This window comes from Larimichthys crocea, chromosome XII (genome assembly GCF_000972845.2).
Source record: "Larimichthys crocea isolate SSNF chromosome XII, L_crocea_2.0, whole genome shotgun sequence".
Taxonomy (NCBI): domain Eukaryota; kingdom Metazoa; phylum Chordata; class Actinopteri; family Sciaenidae; genus Larimichthys; species Larimichthys crocea.
The window spans coordinates 9,441,743-9,459,565 of NC_040022.1; the positions used below are offsets into that span (position 1 = coordinate 9,441,743).

The 17,823-nt window shown below is 39.1% G+C and overlaps 3 protein-coding genes across 4 annotated transcripts; all 3 read right to left on the reverse strand.

Moving 5' to 3' along the window:
• Positions 1 to 649: 649 nt before the first annotated feature.
• tyk2 (tyrosine kinase 2) lies at positions 650 to 9,054 on the reverse strand. Of its 2 annotated transcripts, none has more exons than XM_019275336.2 (24): positions 8,898 to 9,054; positions 8,123 to 8,333; positions 7,885 to 8,008; positions 7,664 to 7,796; positions 7,389 to 7,552; positions 6,827 to 7,205; positions 6,559 to 6,744; positions 6,095 to 6,252; positions 5,885 to 6,002; positions 5,605 to 5,788; positions 5,349 to 5,467; positions 5,078 to 5,248; positions 4,902 to 4,989; positions 4,544 to 4,671; positions 4,143 to 4,278; positions 3,544 to 3,695; positions 3,295 to 3,445; positions 3,125 to 3,213; positions 2,855 to 3,041; positions 2,393 to 2,511; positions 2,017 to 2,189; positions 1,806 to 1,923; positions 1,579 to 1,704; positions 650 to 1,489 (listed from the first exon to the last, which is right to left on the reverse strand). In XM_019275336.2, the coding sequence occupies exons 1-24, from the start codon at positions 8,898 to 8,900 to the stop codon at positions 1,346 to 1,348; spliced, it is 3,561 nt and encodes a 1,186-aa protein (XP_019130881.1). In that variant the 5' UTR covers positions 8,901 to 9,054; the 3' UTR covers positions 650 to 1,345. The 2 variants fall into 2 exon arrangements, with proteins under 2 accessions (XP_019130881.1, XP_019130882.1); XM_019275337.2 differs by having other exon boundaries at positions 1,346 to 1,489; positions 8,123 to 8,325; positions 8,898 to 9,050.
• Positions 9,055 to 10,783: 1,729 nt separating this feature from the next.
• Positions 10,784 to 14,504, reverse strand: LOC104918675 (cell division cycle 37, HSP90 cochaperone). The gene is made up of 8 exons (XM_010730497.3): positions 14,397 to 14,504; positions 13,860 to 14,141; positions 12,908 to 13,013; positions 12,689 to 12,804; positions 12,364 to 12,486; positions 11,684 to 11,866; positions 11,528 to 11,599; positions 10,784 to 11,428 (listed from the first exon to the last, which is right to left on the reverse strand). The coding sequence occupies exons 1-8, from the start codon at positions 14,502 to 14,504 to the stop codon at positions 11,288 to 11,290; spliced, it is 1,131 nt and encodes a 376-aa protein (XP_010728799.2). The 3' UTR covers positions 10,784 to 11,287.
• A 2,004-nt stretch (positions 14,505 to 16,508) lies between these two features.
• On the reverse strand, positions 16,509 to 17,258 carry cmc4 (C-x(9)-C motif containing 4 homolog (S. cerevisiae)). Its single transcript, XM_010730496.3, has 3 exons — positions 17,168 to 17,258; positions 17,011 to 17,070; positions 16,509 to 16,921 (listed from the first exon to the last, which is right to left on the reverse strand). The coding sequence occupies exons 2-3, from the start codon at positions 17,066 to 17,068 to the stop codon at positions 16,788 to 16,790; spliced, it is 192 nt and encodes a 63-aa protein (XP_010728798.1). The 5' UTR covers positions 17,069 to 17,070; positions 17,168 to 17,258; the 3' UTR covers positions 16,509 to 16,787.
• Positions 17,259 to 17,823: the final 565 nt, after the last annotated feature.

Below are 17,823 nucleotides of genomic sequence, written 5' to 3' on the forward strand. Positions count from 1 at the left end.
TAATATATATAATACATCATCATCTTCCTCTTCTGTAATTTGACACAAACATGGTCAATCACTTTTTGCAGTTGTTGCACATTATTTAACTGTAAATTTGATCTTTTATATAACTTTTTAAATATATACACATACATGCATTGTTCTTAAAAGACGGTTACTTGTTTACATATGTTGTTTTTGTTTGTTTGTATACCTGGAGTATTGCAACAAAAAAAAAAAATTCCCCCTGGGATTATTAAAGTATTTCTCATTCTGATTCTGAAGATTTGGACTATACAGATTCCAGTCAGCACAGCAGTCTTGGATAACATCACGAGTCACTAGATTAATTGGACAGACACATTTTAGTATAAGCCTGTTGTACTAAACTCTAATTATAAATACAAATAAATGCATCTAGCTATATGGGTGTATGTATTGCTCATGTTTATGCAGTCACATGTTTTATTGGTATTGGTTTCTTTCTTTAAATATGTGCTACTTCCACATTGTTCCTGGATAATCTTTTTCCCTGGTCTTAACGTCTTCTGGTTAGTGTGTTTTACATTATTATAGGTATTCATAAAACATCTGAGATATTGAGGCCAAAAGCAGCCCAGCCTTTTGAAGTTTTTGAAAACAAAACAAAACTGAAGAATCGCAAAACCCTGATTGACATTTTATTTACAATTGTAGAAAATGCATTTTCAGGCTGAGATTAGAAGGCTCTGATTACATATTTAATTGTATATTTTTCTAACCATAGCCTTAGATGTGGAGGAGTAGATGTTAAATTGTTTTAATAAGAACATACATACATAGATTTGTAAATTTGTAACAAACATTTTTATACATTTCTTTGATTACACATGCATCAATCTATTTACGTTTTCAGTGAAAGGGATGTGTAAATGGTTTATTATATTTTGTATTTTTCCTTTTGGTTTATACAAAATTAAAGGCAAAATTAACATACATTCAAAAATGTACAAAAATTAAACATCAATGGAAACATAGTGAACTCCCAGCCGTACATAAATTCTTAATACTTACTGTGATATATGCAAACCCATAACCTATTTGAAAGACAAATGCTGACAGTTGCTGATGCCTAAGGCATCACCTTTCCTAATGATGTTCCAACTCTTCAGCCAAGAAAAAGAAACACTGGCTGACTTTATCATTGTGTTAATTTCACATATGAGAAGATAGCAATGTACTTTTATCAAAAAGAAACCTAGTATAAAGGCATATATGGAAATGGAGGCAGCAGGCATTGCACAGCAGGGGATATATCACTGGCTACCCTGTGATATACTGTTGCCGTCATGGCATGTAGACAAGCAGATCTTGAGAGTTCTGATCAGCAAATCTGAGCCAAGGAAAAGTTTATATTAGACTGCCAGTCGTACGTTCGGCGAATAGCCTCAAACCTCTCGATGAGGGATCTGAATAATGGCCGTTGTGCAGGCTCTGCAGCCCAACACTGCTCCATTATTATCTTCACCTGTTGGTTAAAAGAGTAATTACAAAAATATCAGGCTACTCATAATGCACACAAAATGTCAAATTTGTTTAATGGGCATGTAATGTTACCTCATTTGGGCAGTCTTTGGGACAAGGCAATCGCAGATTTCTCTCCAACAGTTTTATGAGGACCACCACTGTCATCTGTCCAGAGGGTCCTCCAGGGACTGATGCTTCTATCATGTCACAGAACCTCTACAAAAAACACAATAGAGTGCATTGTGCATTTAACACAGCTATTCAACATTTATTTTGTTTTGCATGAGAATATATGCTTGAGGCCAGTAATGACATACTATTGGAGGGCTTTGGCGATGGTCACAGCGGGTCAGGATCTCATATAAGGTGACGCCAAAAGACCAAATGTCAGAGGAAAAGGAAAATTTACTCTCCTTCAGGCACTCAATGGCATACCTATGCAATATAAAAAACAGAGTTTAGTGGCAAAAGTCATGGAACAAAGCACAGAATAACACTGCTATTCTAACAAGTCCGACATGAACTCACCAGTACACTGGACTGTCCCCATGCTCACGGACACGATAGTAGATATCGCCTTCAGGGATGTATTTCGTCAGGCCAAAGTCTCCAATCTTTACCAAATTGTCATTTTCCACCAAGACATTACGGGCAGCTAGGTCTCGGTGGATGTATCGCTTTGAGTGCAAGTACTCCATACCCTTTAAAAGAGAACAACAGTTTGTCCAGTATTATAATACATTTATGATTAAATAACTGCAAACTGCAAAATGAAATGATGGCTGTGTGATAGACTATCTACCTGAAGGAATTTCAAGTGTGTGTTTCATATATAACATAACAAGACATGTCTGCGGTTTGCAGAACACACTTAGAACCCAACTACAAAACCCGTTAAACTCACCTGACAGATCTGCTGAGCAAACATAAGGCACTGCGGCACACCCAGTTTACGTTTGGGAAGGTACTCTCGCAGACTCCCCAGTGGCAGGTACTCCATTATTAGTTGCACCACTTGTCCTCCTGTCAAAGGACAATGCAACAGTGTTTTTATCCTCCTATTCCCATCACATTTCAAAGGCAAGAATTAGATGCTGCCTGTCCTGGTGTTAAAGTGCTAAGGTGCTCAGCATGCTCTGTGTTGAAATCTCAAAATATTGACACAAGTGTTGCACTTTGAATAGATTTTCAATATTTACAGAGGAACTGCAGGGATCAAAATCAATCCCCTGAATCATCCACTGAGCACTGCAAGCTCAAAATGTATTGAGCAAGCACTCATTTGCACATGCAAACATTATATTCTGTATATTTATTTTAATAAACTTAAAAGATTTAAGCAAACAGATGACAGATGGGGACCCACCCAGTTCAGTACAGCAGCCTTTGTACTTTACAATGTTGATGTGATCAAGGGATTTGAGGATTTCAATCTCCTTCATCCAGCTCTCCACATGACCATTCTCTTGTTTCAAAGCCTTCACTGCTACTTGCTCTCCAGTTCCATCATTGTTCGGATCATACAAGTAGAGAGTCACCTTTCCAAAGTGACCCTGGAGACAGAACAATGAGCAGTGCATTACTCTATAACATACAGGAAAAAGAAAACTACTGGTGATGTGGTATTAGAACTCACCTCTCCTAAGTCCCGCATCTTTTTCAGGTAGCGTTTATGGTACATGCTAGGGTCCTTGTAGAGAGTTTCACTTGGGGATATATCAGGATCTGTGTGCAGGACACATTATTAAAGGCACAAAGATAGGTTAAAAAACAAAACAAAACCGGGGTGAGCAAGCAAAAACTTACTTTTGAGCATGATTTCCTTGAGCTTTCTGAGCACAATGTGGAACGAAGGCCTCTCCACAGGCTCGTAGGTCAAACACATGCTGATAAGGCTGGCCAGTTCCTGGGAGGATGGTTCTGCTAGACGGCCCTTTTGCTTATAAAAGTGCTCTTTCTGTTTGGGGGCAAATGTTGCGGTGTTAGAATCAGAAGTCAAAATGATAAAATAGGCAGGTATAGCTTGTGGCTACCGCAAAAAATCAGAGGGATTACCTCAGACAACGTGCAGCCGCTCATGGGAAGATTGCCGTTGTTGAAGATTTCAAGCAGTGTGGCGCCAAAGCTCCATTGATCAGAAGCATTGCCGATGGATGTGCCGCTGTCAACACACTCAGGGGCAATCCATGGGATACGCTCAAGGCGCTCTGCAGTTTAGAATAGCGATATTTCAAATTACAAAAGTTACATGCTAAGGTCATCTCAGTCTCTGGCTGCTCTGGTTAAACCATAGAACAGCAAAATTTAGTTTAATATGGTTCAAAGTTTAAGAAAACTGAACAATTGTTACATATTATTGCTAGAATTTAATAGAAACTGACGTTCTACATTAGAAAAATACATACTAAAGCATCTGCAATGTTAGTTTCCTATGTGAGCAGCTGCTCACAGACTTCATTTTGGACAGTCTTAAATTACACATTGTGAGATAAAACGACAGGAAATAGAAATGGTCTAGTTTAGGTTTCCTGTTTCCTAAATCTGATTAAAATAAGGCAGAAGAGTACACAAAATACAGAACATTTGAAGCTGACTGAGTTGGGAGACTTTCTTGTAGTGAACTTAACTAAGAGAACTAAGTTGCTGGTACTGACCTTCCCGTGAAAGGACGCTCAGGGAAATTCCTGGGTCACTCAGCTTGACGAATGGAGTAATAGTATGGTCCAGGCCACGTCTCGCCACCAGAATGTTCTTGGCGCAGACATTTCCATGAACCAGCCGTTTGGTCTCCTAGAGTGATAAAAAATCGTAGAGATATGAACTTTTTGAGCTGTTAAAATAAATTTAACACAAATGCATTAAAAAATATCATACTATTTTATCCATTGGCCCACAGCAGATAAGTGTGAAGTGTAAGACTATCTGGTGAATGAAGATAAAGTTGTACAACACTTCGATATCGATTAAGTTTATTGGCCACTTAGACGTGCTGTCATTTAGGTGAAGTGTATTGATTTATAATCTGTGACACACAAAACACAGTGTTTGAACTCACAAGATAATTGAGGGCACTGGCAAGTTGTTTCGCAACAATGAATTTCCACTGAGGAGTCACTGATGCCTTTTCTTTGCGAAGGAAAACATCCAGAGGCCCAAACTCCACAAATTCTTCTACCATGATGTCTGTAAAGGAAGAAACAAATCGGTCCGATCATTGGTATAGCCAAAAGCCAAAATGTAGACAGGTAGCATCTTTGAAATAGAACAGAGTAGGTGTGGTTTTGCATTTGTTTCATGGTTCACTTAGTATTTATATCACACATTTGACTATCACAAGCTCAATGGGGAAGTAGCAAACCAGGAAGTCACACAACTAACAGTATAAGACAAAACGTAAACAGTTTTTCTCTTACTTTCAGATCCTTTGACTGACACACCATGTACAAACACCAGGTGGCTGTGGGATACCTGGCTCATGAAACTTGCAGTTTCAAAAAATGCCTAAGAAAGACACAAGGGAGAAATAATGAAAGAGTAAAGTACCATTATAACTGTAGGTTACCATTAATGCAAACATCACAAGGCTTACTAGAGCAATGTCTTTGTGGCTTTGGTCTAGAATCTTGAGAACCACTTGGATCCCTTTGCGGTCAGCAAAGTTGTTGTTGTTGAACTCGTCATCTTCATCACTGTCTCCACCACGCACCAGCAGACGTCCTGAGTAGATGTTAGTTCTGGTCCCTCGACCTAAATGCTGTCCCTGCTCATAAACACAACACAGACTAGTCAGTCACAGAGCAGAGAATGCAGAGCTTGTCAGGTGAAACAAATGGTCATATGGAGGTGGTAGATCTCATCACCTGTTTGATCTCTCTGTCCTTGATCTGGTGGAAGCGTAGCTGGGTCATGTTCAGGAGTACGTTGTCAGTTTGAGCACGGTGTTTGGCACCTTCCCTCATTATCAGAAGGTTGGATAGCTCTACATCAGACACACAAAACAAACCTATGTAAAGATCTAAATATACCACAACACAGAATATCTTCTAAATGCATGGGAGTATTTTGATATAAAGTAGCAAAATAAGTCTACAGTTAAAAAGTCCAATAAATACACACCTGCTTGTCTTGGATAACAGCACTTTTTTACAGTAAAGCTGTCTGAGCCAGACTTGAGTACAAAGGTCTTGAGGCTGTTTGTGAGTTCCTTCATACTGGAGAATTCTCGATCCCAGCCTTCCAGACAGAACTTCGAACCCTTGTGCTGAATACGAAACTGCTTGTGGCTTGGCGTCGATCCATTCTATGAGCCACAAGTACATATAAGCACAGTAGCTGAAAATCTTCAACATCACCACACTGCAATAATTTCCAGAGTGGAGCGTGGGTGTTGACTTACCTCGTTTTTGTTCAGGACAGCCAGGATGATGCGGTGATAGTCGAGAGCACTCCAACGTACGAGGAAAGCTCCCTCCTCTGCTGCCTCTTTTTTCAGCTTCATTAGCACAAAATCATCACTGGAAACACACCAGAGTTGTGATACAACATACTGTCTTTCTTTATAGCTTTCTTGTGTCTGTATGTGCATGTGTAAGAGGCGAAAACTCACTGCATAGGTCCATGCAGTCCATTTGCTTCACTCTGCACTACCCTTGGGGGAGCCACCTCATGACAAAGATAGTGGTGGGCGTCTGCAGTCAACCGGTAGTATCCATCTAGGAGGGAGATAAAGGAACGAGCCTCCTGGCTGGAGTTCATCTGAACCTCCTACATACACACACAGAAGCACCACTAGCTTACAATCAGAGCTCCCACCTACAGAACCATACAGATTCAAAACATAATAAAATGCCTGAAGCATACCAAAACCCAAAGCTCTTATATAGTCAAAAACGTATAGAATTAGAGGATATATGCAGTATATATATATCAGACACTTTAAAGACTGGACAATCTGATCAATAGAGTGAGTAATGTGCAGTATATCAATTGGACTAATGTAGCACAGGCAGATTTACCAATCAAATTAATGCACTGCAGCTTTTACATAAAAGGATAAACAAGTACTCTCACCATGCAGTGATTGTCCTGAGTGCTAATGCACACATTAGCTCCAGTGATGCCTATGTGAATTATATCAGGGAAATCACAGAAGAAGGTCCATTTATTGGGAGTGTTTGCACTGAGTTGGCTGGACTGTTGTTTTGTTTTCCTCATGTAGTTCAGAGGGTCATTCCTGAAGTAAGTGTTTGCCTGCGCCTGGGTGAAGAGATCGAAGTCTGAATACACATCAAGCCACAGAATAAGAACATCAGAATCTTGAAATTATATTTTGACAAACCTTTTGACTGGACACCTCCCTCCACTGAATCCCCTTGGTCCCAGTCACCATTATTTCATGTGTGGTGGGAGCTCTGAAGGTATCTTTCGAGACACCCTGCGCATGAGTCATGTTGGAGTAGGAGCTACTTCCATCCCCGTCGTCTCTCAGTTCCAGGTTGGATACAGCGAAGGACTCTATCCCAAAACCTGGTGCCAAGTGTTCGAGAGTAGAGATGTACTTATACATGATCTCGTGGGTGCCTAGCCGCCCTTTATCGACAGTGTGCTGCTGGAAGGTCTGCACAAAGTCCGAAAATACCCGCCGGATCCTGATTTTTGTCAGGAAGTTGTCTTTAGATATGTGTTTGGCGAAAGACCTTGGAATGCAGCGCAAGAAGCTGAAAAAAGGAAAAATTACAGTGGATTACAGTGATTCAATTAGATTAGAAGAAGATGGAGAAACTGGAGTGTCACAGTAGTAGAAAATAGTACAGCATACAACAAACAACCTAATTATAGTGAGACTAATAAACATCTACGTCTACTGTACTCGCTGTTCTAACTCGTTAAGAAGTAATTACCTGACTTTTTTGGCAACATCTTGTAAGGTGCTGCCTGTTTGCATTGCCTGGTGTGAGAGGTGAAGCACAGCCATCCCCAAGCTCTCATTTTTGAAGCGGCTTAGTTCCTCCTCTGACTGAACGTCTTCCATCTGCACTACTTCGTTCACAAATTCATATTTGGCCTTTTTGGAGAGACAAGAAGCAAACAGGTTACGTACTTTGCTATTGTGAGCAGAACAAAAATAAATGTCCATTCAATTAATACACAGAAAACCAAAAACATAAACACGAACCTGGGAGAATAAGTACTCTAAGGCTGTGATTTCAAGCAGCGGAGAACCCCCCTGATCTGTCCCAGATCTGAGAGCATAGCGGGATACATTTGGCTCTTTTTCATTCAGTCCATGCCAATTCCGAAAGTAATACCTAGGAACAAGGACACCAGACAACTAATGTGAATATGCTCAGTGTGTCTTGCCTTGCTTGTCTTGCTAATACAGTGTCATAGACTAACCTCATACAGTAGTGAAGCACAAGGCAGGAGTTGTCCTCTGGACTGAAAATGTGGTTTGGGCTGTACCAACAGTGTGATTGTGGATTGTACAGAGCAAACAACACATGGCATAGAGGAGTTATCCCTGGGGGACAAACACTGAGGTTACACGCATGCCACCAGGAGGCTAAAATACCACAAGAAGCCACATACAAACTACTTTAATGCCGGTCTTTGTGAGTTAGGTCATCACTCTCACCTACGGCCTCTGCGGCCAAGATGCACAGGTCCTCTGCTGTGATTTCTCCACACGTGTGAGACAAATATCTCTCTCCATCCTTTGTCCAGAAGAGGTAAACATGGGTGCCCTGACCCTGAGGAGGCTCACACATGCCTGGAAATAACCCTGGCCTTGAATGTGTTGACAACCCACTTCTAGACATGGTGGGAACAGCCAAATCTCTAGAAAACTCACACACAAACACACAAACAAACACATATTAATCATATACTGTACAAATAAAAGCATATCAATGTAAACCACAGTACATGGCTGTTTATTCAGCTGTTGCATTGGATGATATCACGCAGGGATACGCATCAAGGCCTACGTAAACACAAACGTAAGAGCAGTTTTAAAACGACATCCTGCGCTTTTCTGCAACAACATGTTCGGTATTTCTCATTTTACACGATGATTATTCAAGTGAACAAAGTTGCCGGGTTAACAAATGACAAAGCACATGTTGAACTAACTTAAAAATATGACATTAGGTAAAGAAATGTATTTTACAAAAGGCCTTCCTGGGATTACACAATAATCCCAATTTATTGTTCGCAGTATAAAATAGTTTATAGCACGACAACAGGTCTATAATATATATACTATACGTGTATATAACACACTGCGTCACCGAGTGGCCTGAAAACATGGGTTCGCATATCACATTGTGTCGGATGCCATGCCAAGGAAACACAAAAACATTATCAAAGAAATACTTTCTATGACCGCCTATGACTGGTGCTTATCTTACCATTTCACGACGAGCTTTTCAGGATGTTACATTAAAACCTAAAACGCAGAGACGAGCTGACAGATCGGCTTCATTACGAGCGTATTTCCCCTTCGCCTACGTTCGTGGCTTCTCATGAAGTGTCGACAGACCTCTTCCCGAAACCAGCACGGTCACTCCCCACCAGACCGGCGCTGGCACGTACACACGGGCTGACGTTTCAAAAGTGAACGTCACGGTGTGTCGATAATGAAAGTGATGAATATTGTATGAAGAACACAGTTGTAGTTAATTGCCCTTGTGTCCCTTTGTCTTTGCAATGTGACTACAGATACGTGTGCAACAAATAATGAAAAACATAGGGGGGGATTTGTTTTTATTCTCATCTCTCTCTTAATATTATTATTTATGAACAAGGAAAAATTATGTACTTACCTCTAACATAAGGAGTTTACCACTATTTATTCTGAAATTCACAAACACCTATTAATGTAATATAAAACACTTCCACCGGATTCTATTTTATACTTCAATAATTTATAGTTCCTAGTTCCTCTGCAGATTATTATTATTATATGACATATTTGATAAATTCATAAAAATGTTATAAACATTATTAAAAGGAGTGAAAATTATACATTCTGCATAATGAGTACCTTTACTTTTGAGCACATATAATTGTGACAGCAGGACTTCTACTTGTAAGAGAGTATTTTTAGATGTTGGCATTGATATTTTTTACTTGAGTATCATGCATAATAAATCATCTACTTCCTCAGTTTGGATTGTGCTTTTTTTATAATGAGGTGGAGGGGTGGGCAGTGGGCAGTGGGTGTTATTGTGTGAAGCACTTTGTGTTAAATGTTTTGTATGAAAAGTGCTATACAAATAAAGACTGATTGGTTAATTGTTTCATAAAATGTGGTTGCAAAGATGTTGAATGTCATATTTTGATTAAGTTAACCTTATTATCCAGTGAAAATATTTAATTTGTGTAATCACTTTTCATTTTCTTCATGACGGTACGTCGTTTGATGCCAGCTGCTGTCCGATATTGTATTGTGCATTCAGAAGTCTCACTCCCACATCAACAGTCATTTCAAACTTTAACGGTGTTTTGTCTGGCCTGCCTTCTGTCTTGATTAAATTAACGCCAAGCTGTCCTTCATCATTTGCTTTGTTTGCAATGTAAGGTAGTCCTGATGTTATGATCAGGCGTCTGCAGTCCTTCATCATAACAGTAATTTCACACAAAAGCTTGGAGGAAAAACATTTTTTCCCCCGCAATAGCCTCTGGCAGTATACTCTGAGCACTCTTTAACGCCTTTGTTTACACAGTTTTACCTAATTACTCTTTATTTTTTACTAAGTCAGTCAGTTTGTCAGATGACAAACACTCTCGCCTTCAAAATAAAAGCATAGAAAGTGAAAGTATAGAATGAAACCACACATATCTAGCATTGGCACTGTGACCATGTGAGCAATTACTCTTGGACATTTATCCATTTGAATTCTAGATAGGCAACAGTGGGAACAAGTGGGGGGTCCACCCATAAGACTCCATACGTCCATTTATGTGCTTGGGCCGTAAGAAGCATGATTATGAGTGGTCCTCGGGGCAAATTCAGCTTTTTGTGTTTAATGTTTGTAGTTTTGAAATTTTTTATGTATACAGGGAAGTACTGAAACACTGACTGAAAGATCTATTCAACCACACCTACTTAGAGCAAATGTCACTTGTAAATACCATATGCTTATTAAAAAATGGTGATTACCATCATACCACCATTTTCTGATTATCATTTTCTCTCTTATGACACATTTTTGACCTCTAACTTCATGATTTGAATAACATGTCACACACACACACTGAGTTTTTGGACATAAGCACAACCCCTGGTCTTGAGTAGTTGGATACAATTCGAACTTTAGTTAAGCAAGTTTGTAGAAAATGTCACTTTTGGGGGGAAATATCCATCTTAATTCATTTGCTGCTCAGGCCCTAAAAAGTCAAACAAAAATCTTAAATTTGGAAAAGACAAAAAAAAAAAGGAAAGAAAAATCAATTATATGCACAACCTGAAAATGTATAGAATGTTTTCAATTATACATCAGCACAAATTAAGCATACACAAACTGACATACATACAAATAAATGTACGAATACGACTTTAGTGATGTCCAAACAAATAAAAGACCTAAGGACAAGCGAGAGTTTGTTTTCCAAGCAGAAGTTACTGATGCAACATACTTGTGCAGATAGGTGTAAGCAAATCCCTTTAGTCAGCTAAATATTTTAGAGAAGTATTTTCATTGTTCCTTGATTGGCAATCTAGTCATACACATAGTGGAGTTGCAATGCAGTGGGTAAATACATTTGCAGAAACAACAAATCACAGGATCAATGTTGGTCATTCCTTCTTAGGTTCTTGCTGCTCCTGTTTCACCTCCTCATAGGTAGCATCTTCCTCTTTTTCATCACCATCGTCTGTCTTGGAGTTGGGGACCCAGAGCCCTGAGTCTATGCACTTCTTCATGTGAGCCTTTGCCTCCTAAATTGTGTAAAAAAGAATGTATTAACTGAAAGATAGCATACATAACTGAAATCTGATTCTGAAAAGAAAACTGTAGACTTCAACAAAGAAACCTACCGTTGGGTCCATTTTGCTAATAACCTCTTGCAGCATTTGGATGTCCTTCTCATCAAAGCATTTCTGCATCTCCTGCAAATCAGAGCATGTTTTATGAGCAATTTTAAACTAACAGGAGAAGATAAAAGGTGAGTGCCTAAAAACAGAAGAACTTACGGCTGGCAGGGTCTCATACACTTCAACGGGATCTAGACCCCCAGGTCCCAAGCGCTTTTGTCGCTCCTCTTCCTCATATTCCTTCATCGCCTTTTCTATGCGGATCTTCGCCCTGCCCCGAACCCGCTCCTTAAACGACTCCAGCTCATCATTGAAAGCGTCCTGGTACTGCTGATCTGCTGTCTATGAAAGAACACGTGATCCGGTGAGTTGATCGTCATACAAATGCATTTTAAATTTGATTTATTTTAATATTTTATGAACAGGTGTTTTTCAACAAAAGAATCTTTTGAGGAATTCAAGAAGTCCCTGCTCCAGAGGTAGCACTTTCCAATAATTCAGAAACTACTGGGGGAGATGAGGTCATAGAGTTTGATAGCTAGCGAGTGAATGAGAGGGGGCACAATTAGAAAACAGAGGTGAATAGAGAAATAATGGCAGTTATGTTCTCTCAAAAGAAAATGAATAATCACGGAGACCGGTGGTCTAGAGCTACAGTCTTCCACCATCATGGTCACACAACAATAAATACAAAGGAACAACAGCAAGGTATGGGTATATGTTGTCATTTCATTGTGTGAAAATTGAAAAAAAAAAAGAAAGTTTCTCAGTGTCCTCAATGGTTACTGGAGCCTTTTGGTCAAAAAGTACATTTTGTAGCATCCAACACATTTATTCACCTTAATCTTGGCAAAGAATTGCCGAAAGCAACCGCGGGGGTCCACCTTGAGGCTTTTCGCCAACTCTAGAATGAACTGCATGACGATGGTCTGATGAGCCACTTGCTCCATCAATGCGTGTTTCTACAAAAAAAAAAAAAAAGCAAACACTTTAATAACAATGTACATACTTAAAAGAAAGCAAGGTGTGGCAAATGAGGAGGATTTACGAGTTATCACCCCTTAAACTAACTTCAGTATATTTTAATCTTTAAATACAATATCTGGAATGTGAATGCTCTGAGAACAAAACGTTGATAAGTGCATTGTCTTTTGTTGTTTTTACCTCCTCGACCTCAAGGTCAATGCACATGATGACCAGGTAGTTGGCAGTCTCTTCACATACTAGATGAGGGTTGTCAGAGAGGTACTTTTGGCTGTCATCCCAACGTCGCAACATGCCTGCAGTATAGACAGCAATGAAGGACAATCGCTACTTTTAAACGCCAACACCCTGTAACATGCAGTTAATAACAATGGAGAACAGTCAGTCAGTTACGCTTACCGAAATGTTTGATCTGCTTCTCATTTTTCTCCACAAAGGTTTTATGCTTTTTCTCCTTCTCTTCTTCAGTTTCCTCAGCAGTGTCAGTGGTGACATTAACAATGCTCTGTGGAGGCCGGATAATAAATCATTACATACTGCTTCTCTGATTCCTTGAGAGAGCATGTCGTATCAGACATAGCCTGAAAGGGGTGTAAAGATTAACTAATGTGTCAGAAAATCACAATTAACATCAAAAGTTATGGACATTATTAAGTCACAGAGTTAAAGCAACTTCATATTCAAATCTGGACAAACAATTTTGGGTTACGTTTCAACTTAATTAGCCTGTGTGTGTTTATATGTGACCCACTGCTAATTCCATCAATTACATACAAACTTTCAAGGGGTCAAAAAGCTCTATGTATGAGGTTCAGCCTAGACTGAAGTTATCCTGGTAACAAGTAATTCCATTATTGGTTTTGTTCTCTTTAGATAATGGGATGGTGATAAAAAGATGAAATAATGCCAGTGCTATTCTTTGAGCCACATTCGTACTATTAAAACAGAGTGCAAGTCATGCTTTGTTTGTTAGGTATGTCTACTATACACTATGGGAATAACTATATTTATAATAGTTGTTTTTTTAAAATACACATAACACCTTCAAACAATATTGACCCACATCACTTAGATAACTTTTAATTGTGACCATAAGACAGTTGATTTTTACATTAACTGACTATGTGATGGAGACACCGTGTGGCATTTTAATACTTACACACCAGCATATACACAAATACCGAACAATTTGCAATATTGCCAACATTGTCAGATATACCAACTTTTCCAATTTATCAGCCTACCTCTAATGTTTTTCCAATAAGCAAGTCAACGTCACACTACTAAAGAAAAACTACAGGCACACAAAGACAGGCTTCATTTTTCTATCAGGCCCCTCTCTCTGCCTTACCTTGCTGAAACCATCCTTGCTGAGCGTGTCGACGTTCCAAGGCATCTTCTTCTCTTCCCGGTTGTGGTCTTCCACCTTCTTCTCCCACTCCCGCTCCTCTTTTTTCAGTTTCTTCTCCTCGGCCTGGGCTTTGCTCAGCTCTGCTTTCGCATCGTCTGTTTTAGAGATGCTCAGCTCTTGGACTTTCTTCTGCGCCTCGGCCACTTTACGCCGGCAGTCACGCAGCGTTTTGTTCATGTCTTCACCTCTTTGCTTGAAGTCTTCCATTCGCTCCACACGTGCCTGAGAGACAAATACTACAACATTATACATGCACAAACATTTCATGTCCACCAGTGTATGAATCACTGCCATCATCAGTATTTATAGAGCCGTAGTCATTAGCTATGGTTTATCACATGCTTTCACAGATGTGTAAAATCACCTACTGGAATATTTCTAAGTGCATACAGCAGCATTGTGGGCACAGGAAACAATACAATGAGCATACAAGCCTAAACATGAATATCTTTAAGTAATGCTGCCTTAAATGTGTACCTGGTGTCTCCATCTGAAGAGGCTGGGTGTGTCGATGTTTGGGTGGGTGTCATCTTCATCGTCTGACACCTCAATGTGGTCCCACACGCTGTAGTCTATCCTGGACATTATGCCAGCAAACAACGTTAGCTCAGAGTATGACTCGGCTAAGTTATTGGGCTTTAACGGTGCCGACCAGAATCCTCAATCAAAGAGGCGTATAAACGCAAGTACGCTGCACTATTCAAAAACGTGTATATGTGATCACCGCAGCGGCTGGCTCGGTTTTTATCCCAGACTAACTCGAGTGAAGCTACCTAGCGTGAGCTAGCAGGAGACTGCTACAGGATTCTAGAAAGATTTGCTGCTGCACATTTCCGTCCGACGTCACTGCGTCATTGCGTCACTGCGTCATAAGGACGCATGACGCTTCTTCCTCATCTCCTTGTTTTTATTCGCTTCATCAAAATTATCTTTTTTTTTTACATTTATAAAAAATAATTTAAGTGAAAGTAATACGGTTTTTTTTTGCAAAGGTATGTATATAATTAATTTCTTCTTTGTAAAAATCGTTTTATTTTACGTTTTAATATATATTTATAGTCCAATCTGGTATGTTAATATGTCGCCCCTATCTAACAAGGCAGTATTATACATACATTTTATTAATTTAAAAAATATAATAAAAATACATTTAGTTAATTAATATATATATATAGTCCGCTGGCAACATTGTCGTTCTTAAGTTTTGAGAGTTTAACTCCTTTGCACATTTTTAATTCCCCTGTACATATTTAAATCCTTTGCAAATGTTTAATTTCTCTGCAAATGTTTGAAATTGTTAAATTTAGATCTATCTTAGGTTAATTTTAACATATGGATACTGTGTTATAGATCAATTCTAATGAATGTTCAATGTACGTTTGCATGCTGCTACTGGATGCTTGAATTCCCTTCAGGATCAATAAAGTATCTATCTATCTATCTATCTATCTATCTATCTATCTATCTATCTGTCTGTCTGTCTGTCTGTCTGTCTGTCTGTCTGTCTGTCTGTCTATCTATTTATCTATCTATCTATCTAAATTGAATACATATATGCTGAATAAAAATGTGTGTGTGCATGTAGTCTGAATGGCGATTCATGCAAGTGTTTTTCATTAAATACATGTGTAGTATTATATAATAGTATATGTATGAATATGTATCTTTACAGTATATCAAAAAAGTCAGTTTTGCCTCTTTCCTCAAGTTTATTGAAATATACTTTAAAATGTGGTGGGTTAAAAAGATTCTTCAAGGACAAAAAATCAACAAACAAACAATTGTCTAAATTTCTTGTGAAAGCATCCGTCCTGTTTAACACTTTATTTGGGTATTCCAACTCGGATAGTTTAGTATTTGTAACACTTCAACAGCTTGAGATTCAACATCTATTTTCTGACGTTACATCACTGTGGTTATGGTGTTTTCCTGAACTGTCACACATCCTGTGTCGATAATCTGTTAAACATCTATTTACAAAGAGAAACAGTTCAAGTGCTACTATTTGTAGGTGGACTATTCACATACAGTGCTACCCATCTGAGCAATCAGGAGCTTCTTTTCAGATTAAATTGAAGTTGCCTGAGGTGAACATACAGCGATCAGACAGGGAGAACTTCACCTGTTTATCTTATAACAGTAGGCATGACATGCACTTAAAAAAGTTTTTCTTTCTCCATTTCCTGTACTGATAAGCTCTGTACACCTGGATTATGTTGTGTGTAAGGTCAAAACAAGCTGTAATTGCATATTCAGCGCATTAATAAATTATGTATTAACTTCTCATAGTTTTAGCACAGATTTTTTTTAAAGAAGATTTGCTTTTGTGATCTCCTGAAGTGTGATTTTTCCAGCCCTAATATGTGCAATAAAGCTCAAACATTGGAGTGTGCAGAACGTTCACCCTGCACAGTCCTGAGTATATATAATATACTATATATATATATATAACCATGAGTGTGATGTGTACATCTGCAATGTGACTTTCTCAGTAGCTCAGTGCTGACATGCACAAACATGTGCCTCATACTTACACAATAACAGGGTGTGGACCCAGTGACATGAAACGAAAGCCAAATGAAATAAAGATTGCATTATAATGTTCAGCTTTATGTGATTTTAGGTGCCCTGTCAAACAGGAAATGAATAACATAAATGATGGTTACACTCATAGCTGGAGTTCCCCTGGAGTTGGACAAGTTACAACATCTGAGAGGCCTGTTGAAATCTAGACAATAAAGATCTGTAAAGATTCATAGCCTTCCAAATTGTGTAGCAAACAACTCAGTACAGTCAGTGTTACATAGTCAATAAGACACTGACACAATGTTTCTACCATCATGTCCATCAAAAGCGTCCATCTGGGAGCTATGTGTTACTTTTCTTGGCTGGTGGCGAGTCCTTGAACCCGGAGCAGCAGATGGAGTGTCCAGCATGAACCTCGCAGCACCGCCGCATCTCTCTGATCACATCCTCACACATGCTCTCCACGTATTTGTTAGCTGCAGGAAGGGGACAGTCAGCTAAACGATAGGTGTGGTATTCGCTTTAAAAACACACACATTAGCATTCAAGTGGCTGTTTTATGTACCTTGTAAACACGTCTGAATTGCACATGCTTGCTTTTGACACGGATCTTTCTGTGGCATACCTGAAAGGGAACAGACAGGGACAGTGTCAGATGTTGTCCCGCTCACAGTGTTAATTTCATGCATGTCATCACAAAGGACCCAGTGCTGACTTCCCACCTTTATCAGTCAGAGTAGTTGGCAAGGTCGTTTTACCAATGCTAGCATGTTAGCAGCTGACGTCGCTTCTTCCTGTGACAGTGGGGCAAATGTTTTGATCACGTGACGCGCCGTAAGCCAATCAAATCGTCTTCGTGAAGGCGCAACAGCGACATCTGGTGGTGTAAGGTCAGTGCGGCAGCATACTGTCTGCATGTGTACCACAGAGAATGAAATGAATTTTGAACAAGACCTATCAAAGGCAGTTTTTGATACAAAAACCCTAATATGTAAATGGAGTTATAAGAAGCTGCTCTGCTTTACTGTGTAACTAAAAGTTTAGCATTGCTCTTATGATTTAACCCTCAGGCGACACTATGGACATTTTGGTTCATTTGAGTTTATTTTCCATTTTTTTCATAAATAACATCAAGTAAACAAACTGGCATTAAAGGGTTAAAATCCTCAAAATGATTAAATGTTTGGTAGTTTTGAGCAGGGAAGTAAATTATGCTGACACGAGAGGTAACGTCACTTCAGAAATGAGCGAAGCGTAACAGTGACACCCAGCCGTAACACACTACTAAGACTAATACTAATACATAATCTTAGTATAATAGTTACGACAAGAAAACACAATGCTTGTTTTTTTATTTGACATTTATTGATAAAGATAA

Coding starts and splice junctions, on each gene's coding strand:
- tyk2 (XM_019275336.2), bottom strand. Junction 2,512..2,854: donor AGGCTGCTGTACTGAACTGG/GTGGGTCCCCAT, acceptor GTCCTTTGACAG/GAGGACAAGTGGTGCAACTA. Junction 1,924..2,016: donor GGGGACAGTCCAGTGTACTG/GTGAGTTCATGT, acceptor TATATTGCATAG/GTATGCCATTGAGTGCCTGA.
- LOC104918675 (XM_010730497.3), bottom strand. CDS start 14,504: ATGTCCAGGATAGACTACAGCGTGTGGGACCACATTGAGGTGTCAGAC. Junction 14,142..14,396: donor TCTTCAGATGGAGACACCAG/GTACACATTTAA, acceptor TTTGTCTCTCAG/GCACGTGTGGAGCGAATGGA. Junction 11,867..12,363: donor AATTCTTTGCCAAGATTAAG/GTGAATAAATGT, acceptor GTTCTTTCATAG/ACAGCAGATCAGCAGTACCA.
- cmc4 (XM_010730496.3), bottom strand. CDS start 17,068: ATGCCACAGAAAGATCCGTGTCAAAAGCAAGCATGTGCAATTCAGACG. Junction 16,922..17,010: donor AATTCAGACGTGTTTACAAG/GTACATAAAACA, acceptor CCCTTCCTGCAG/CTAACAAATACGTGGAGAGC.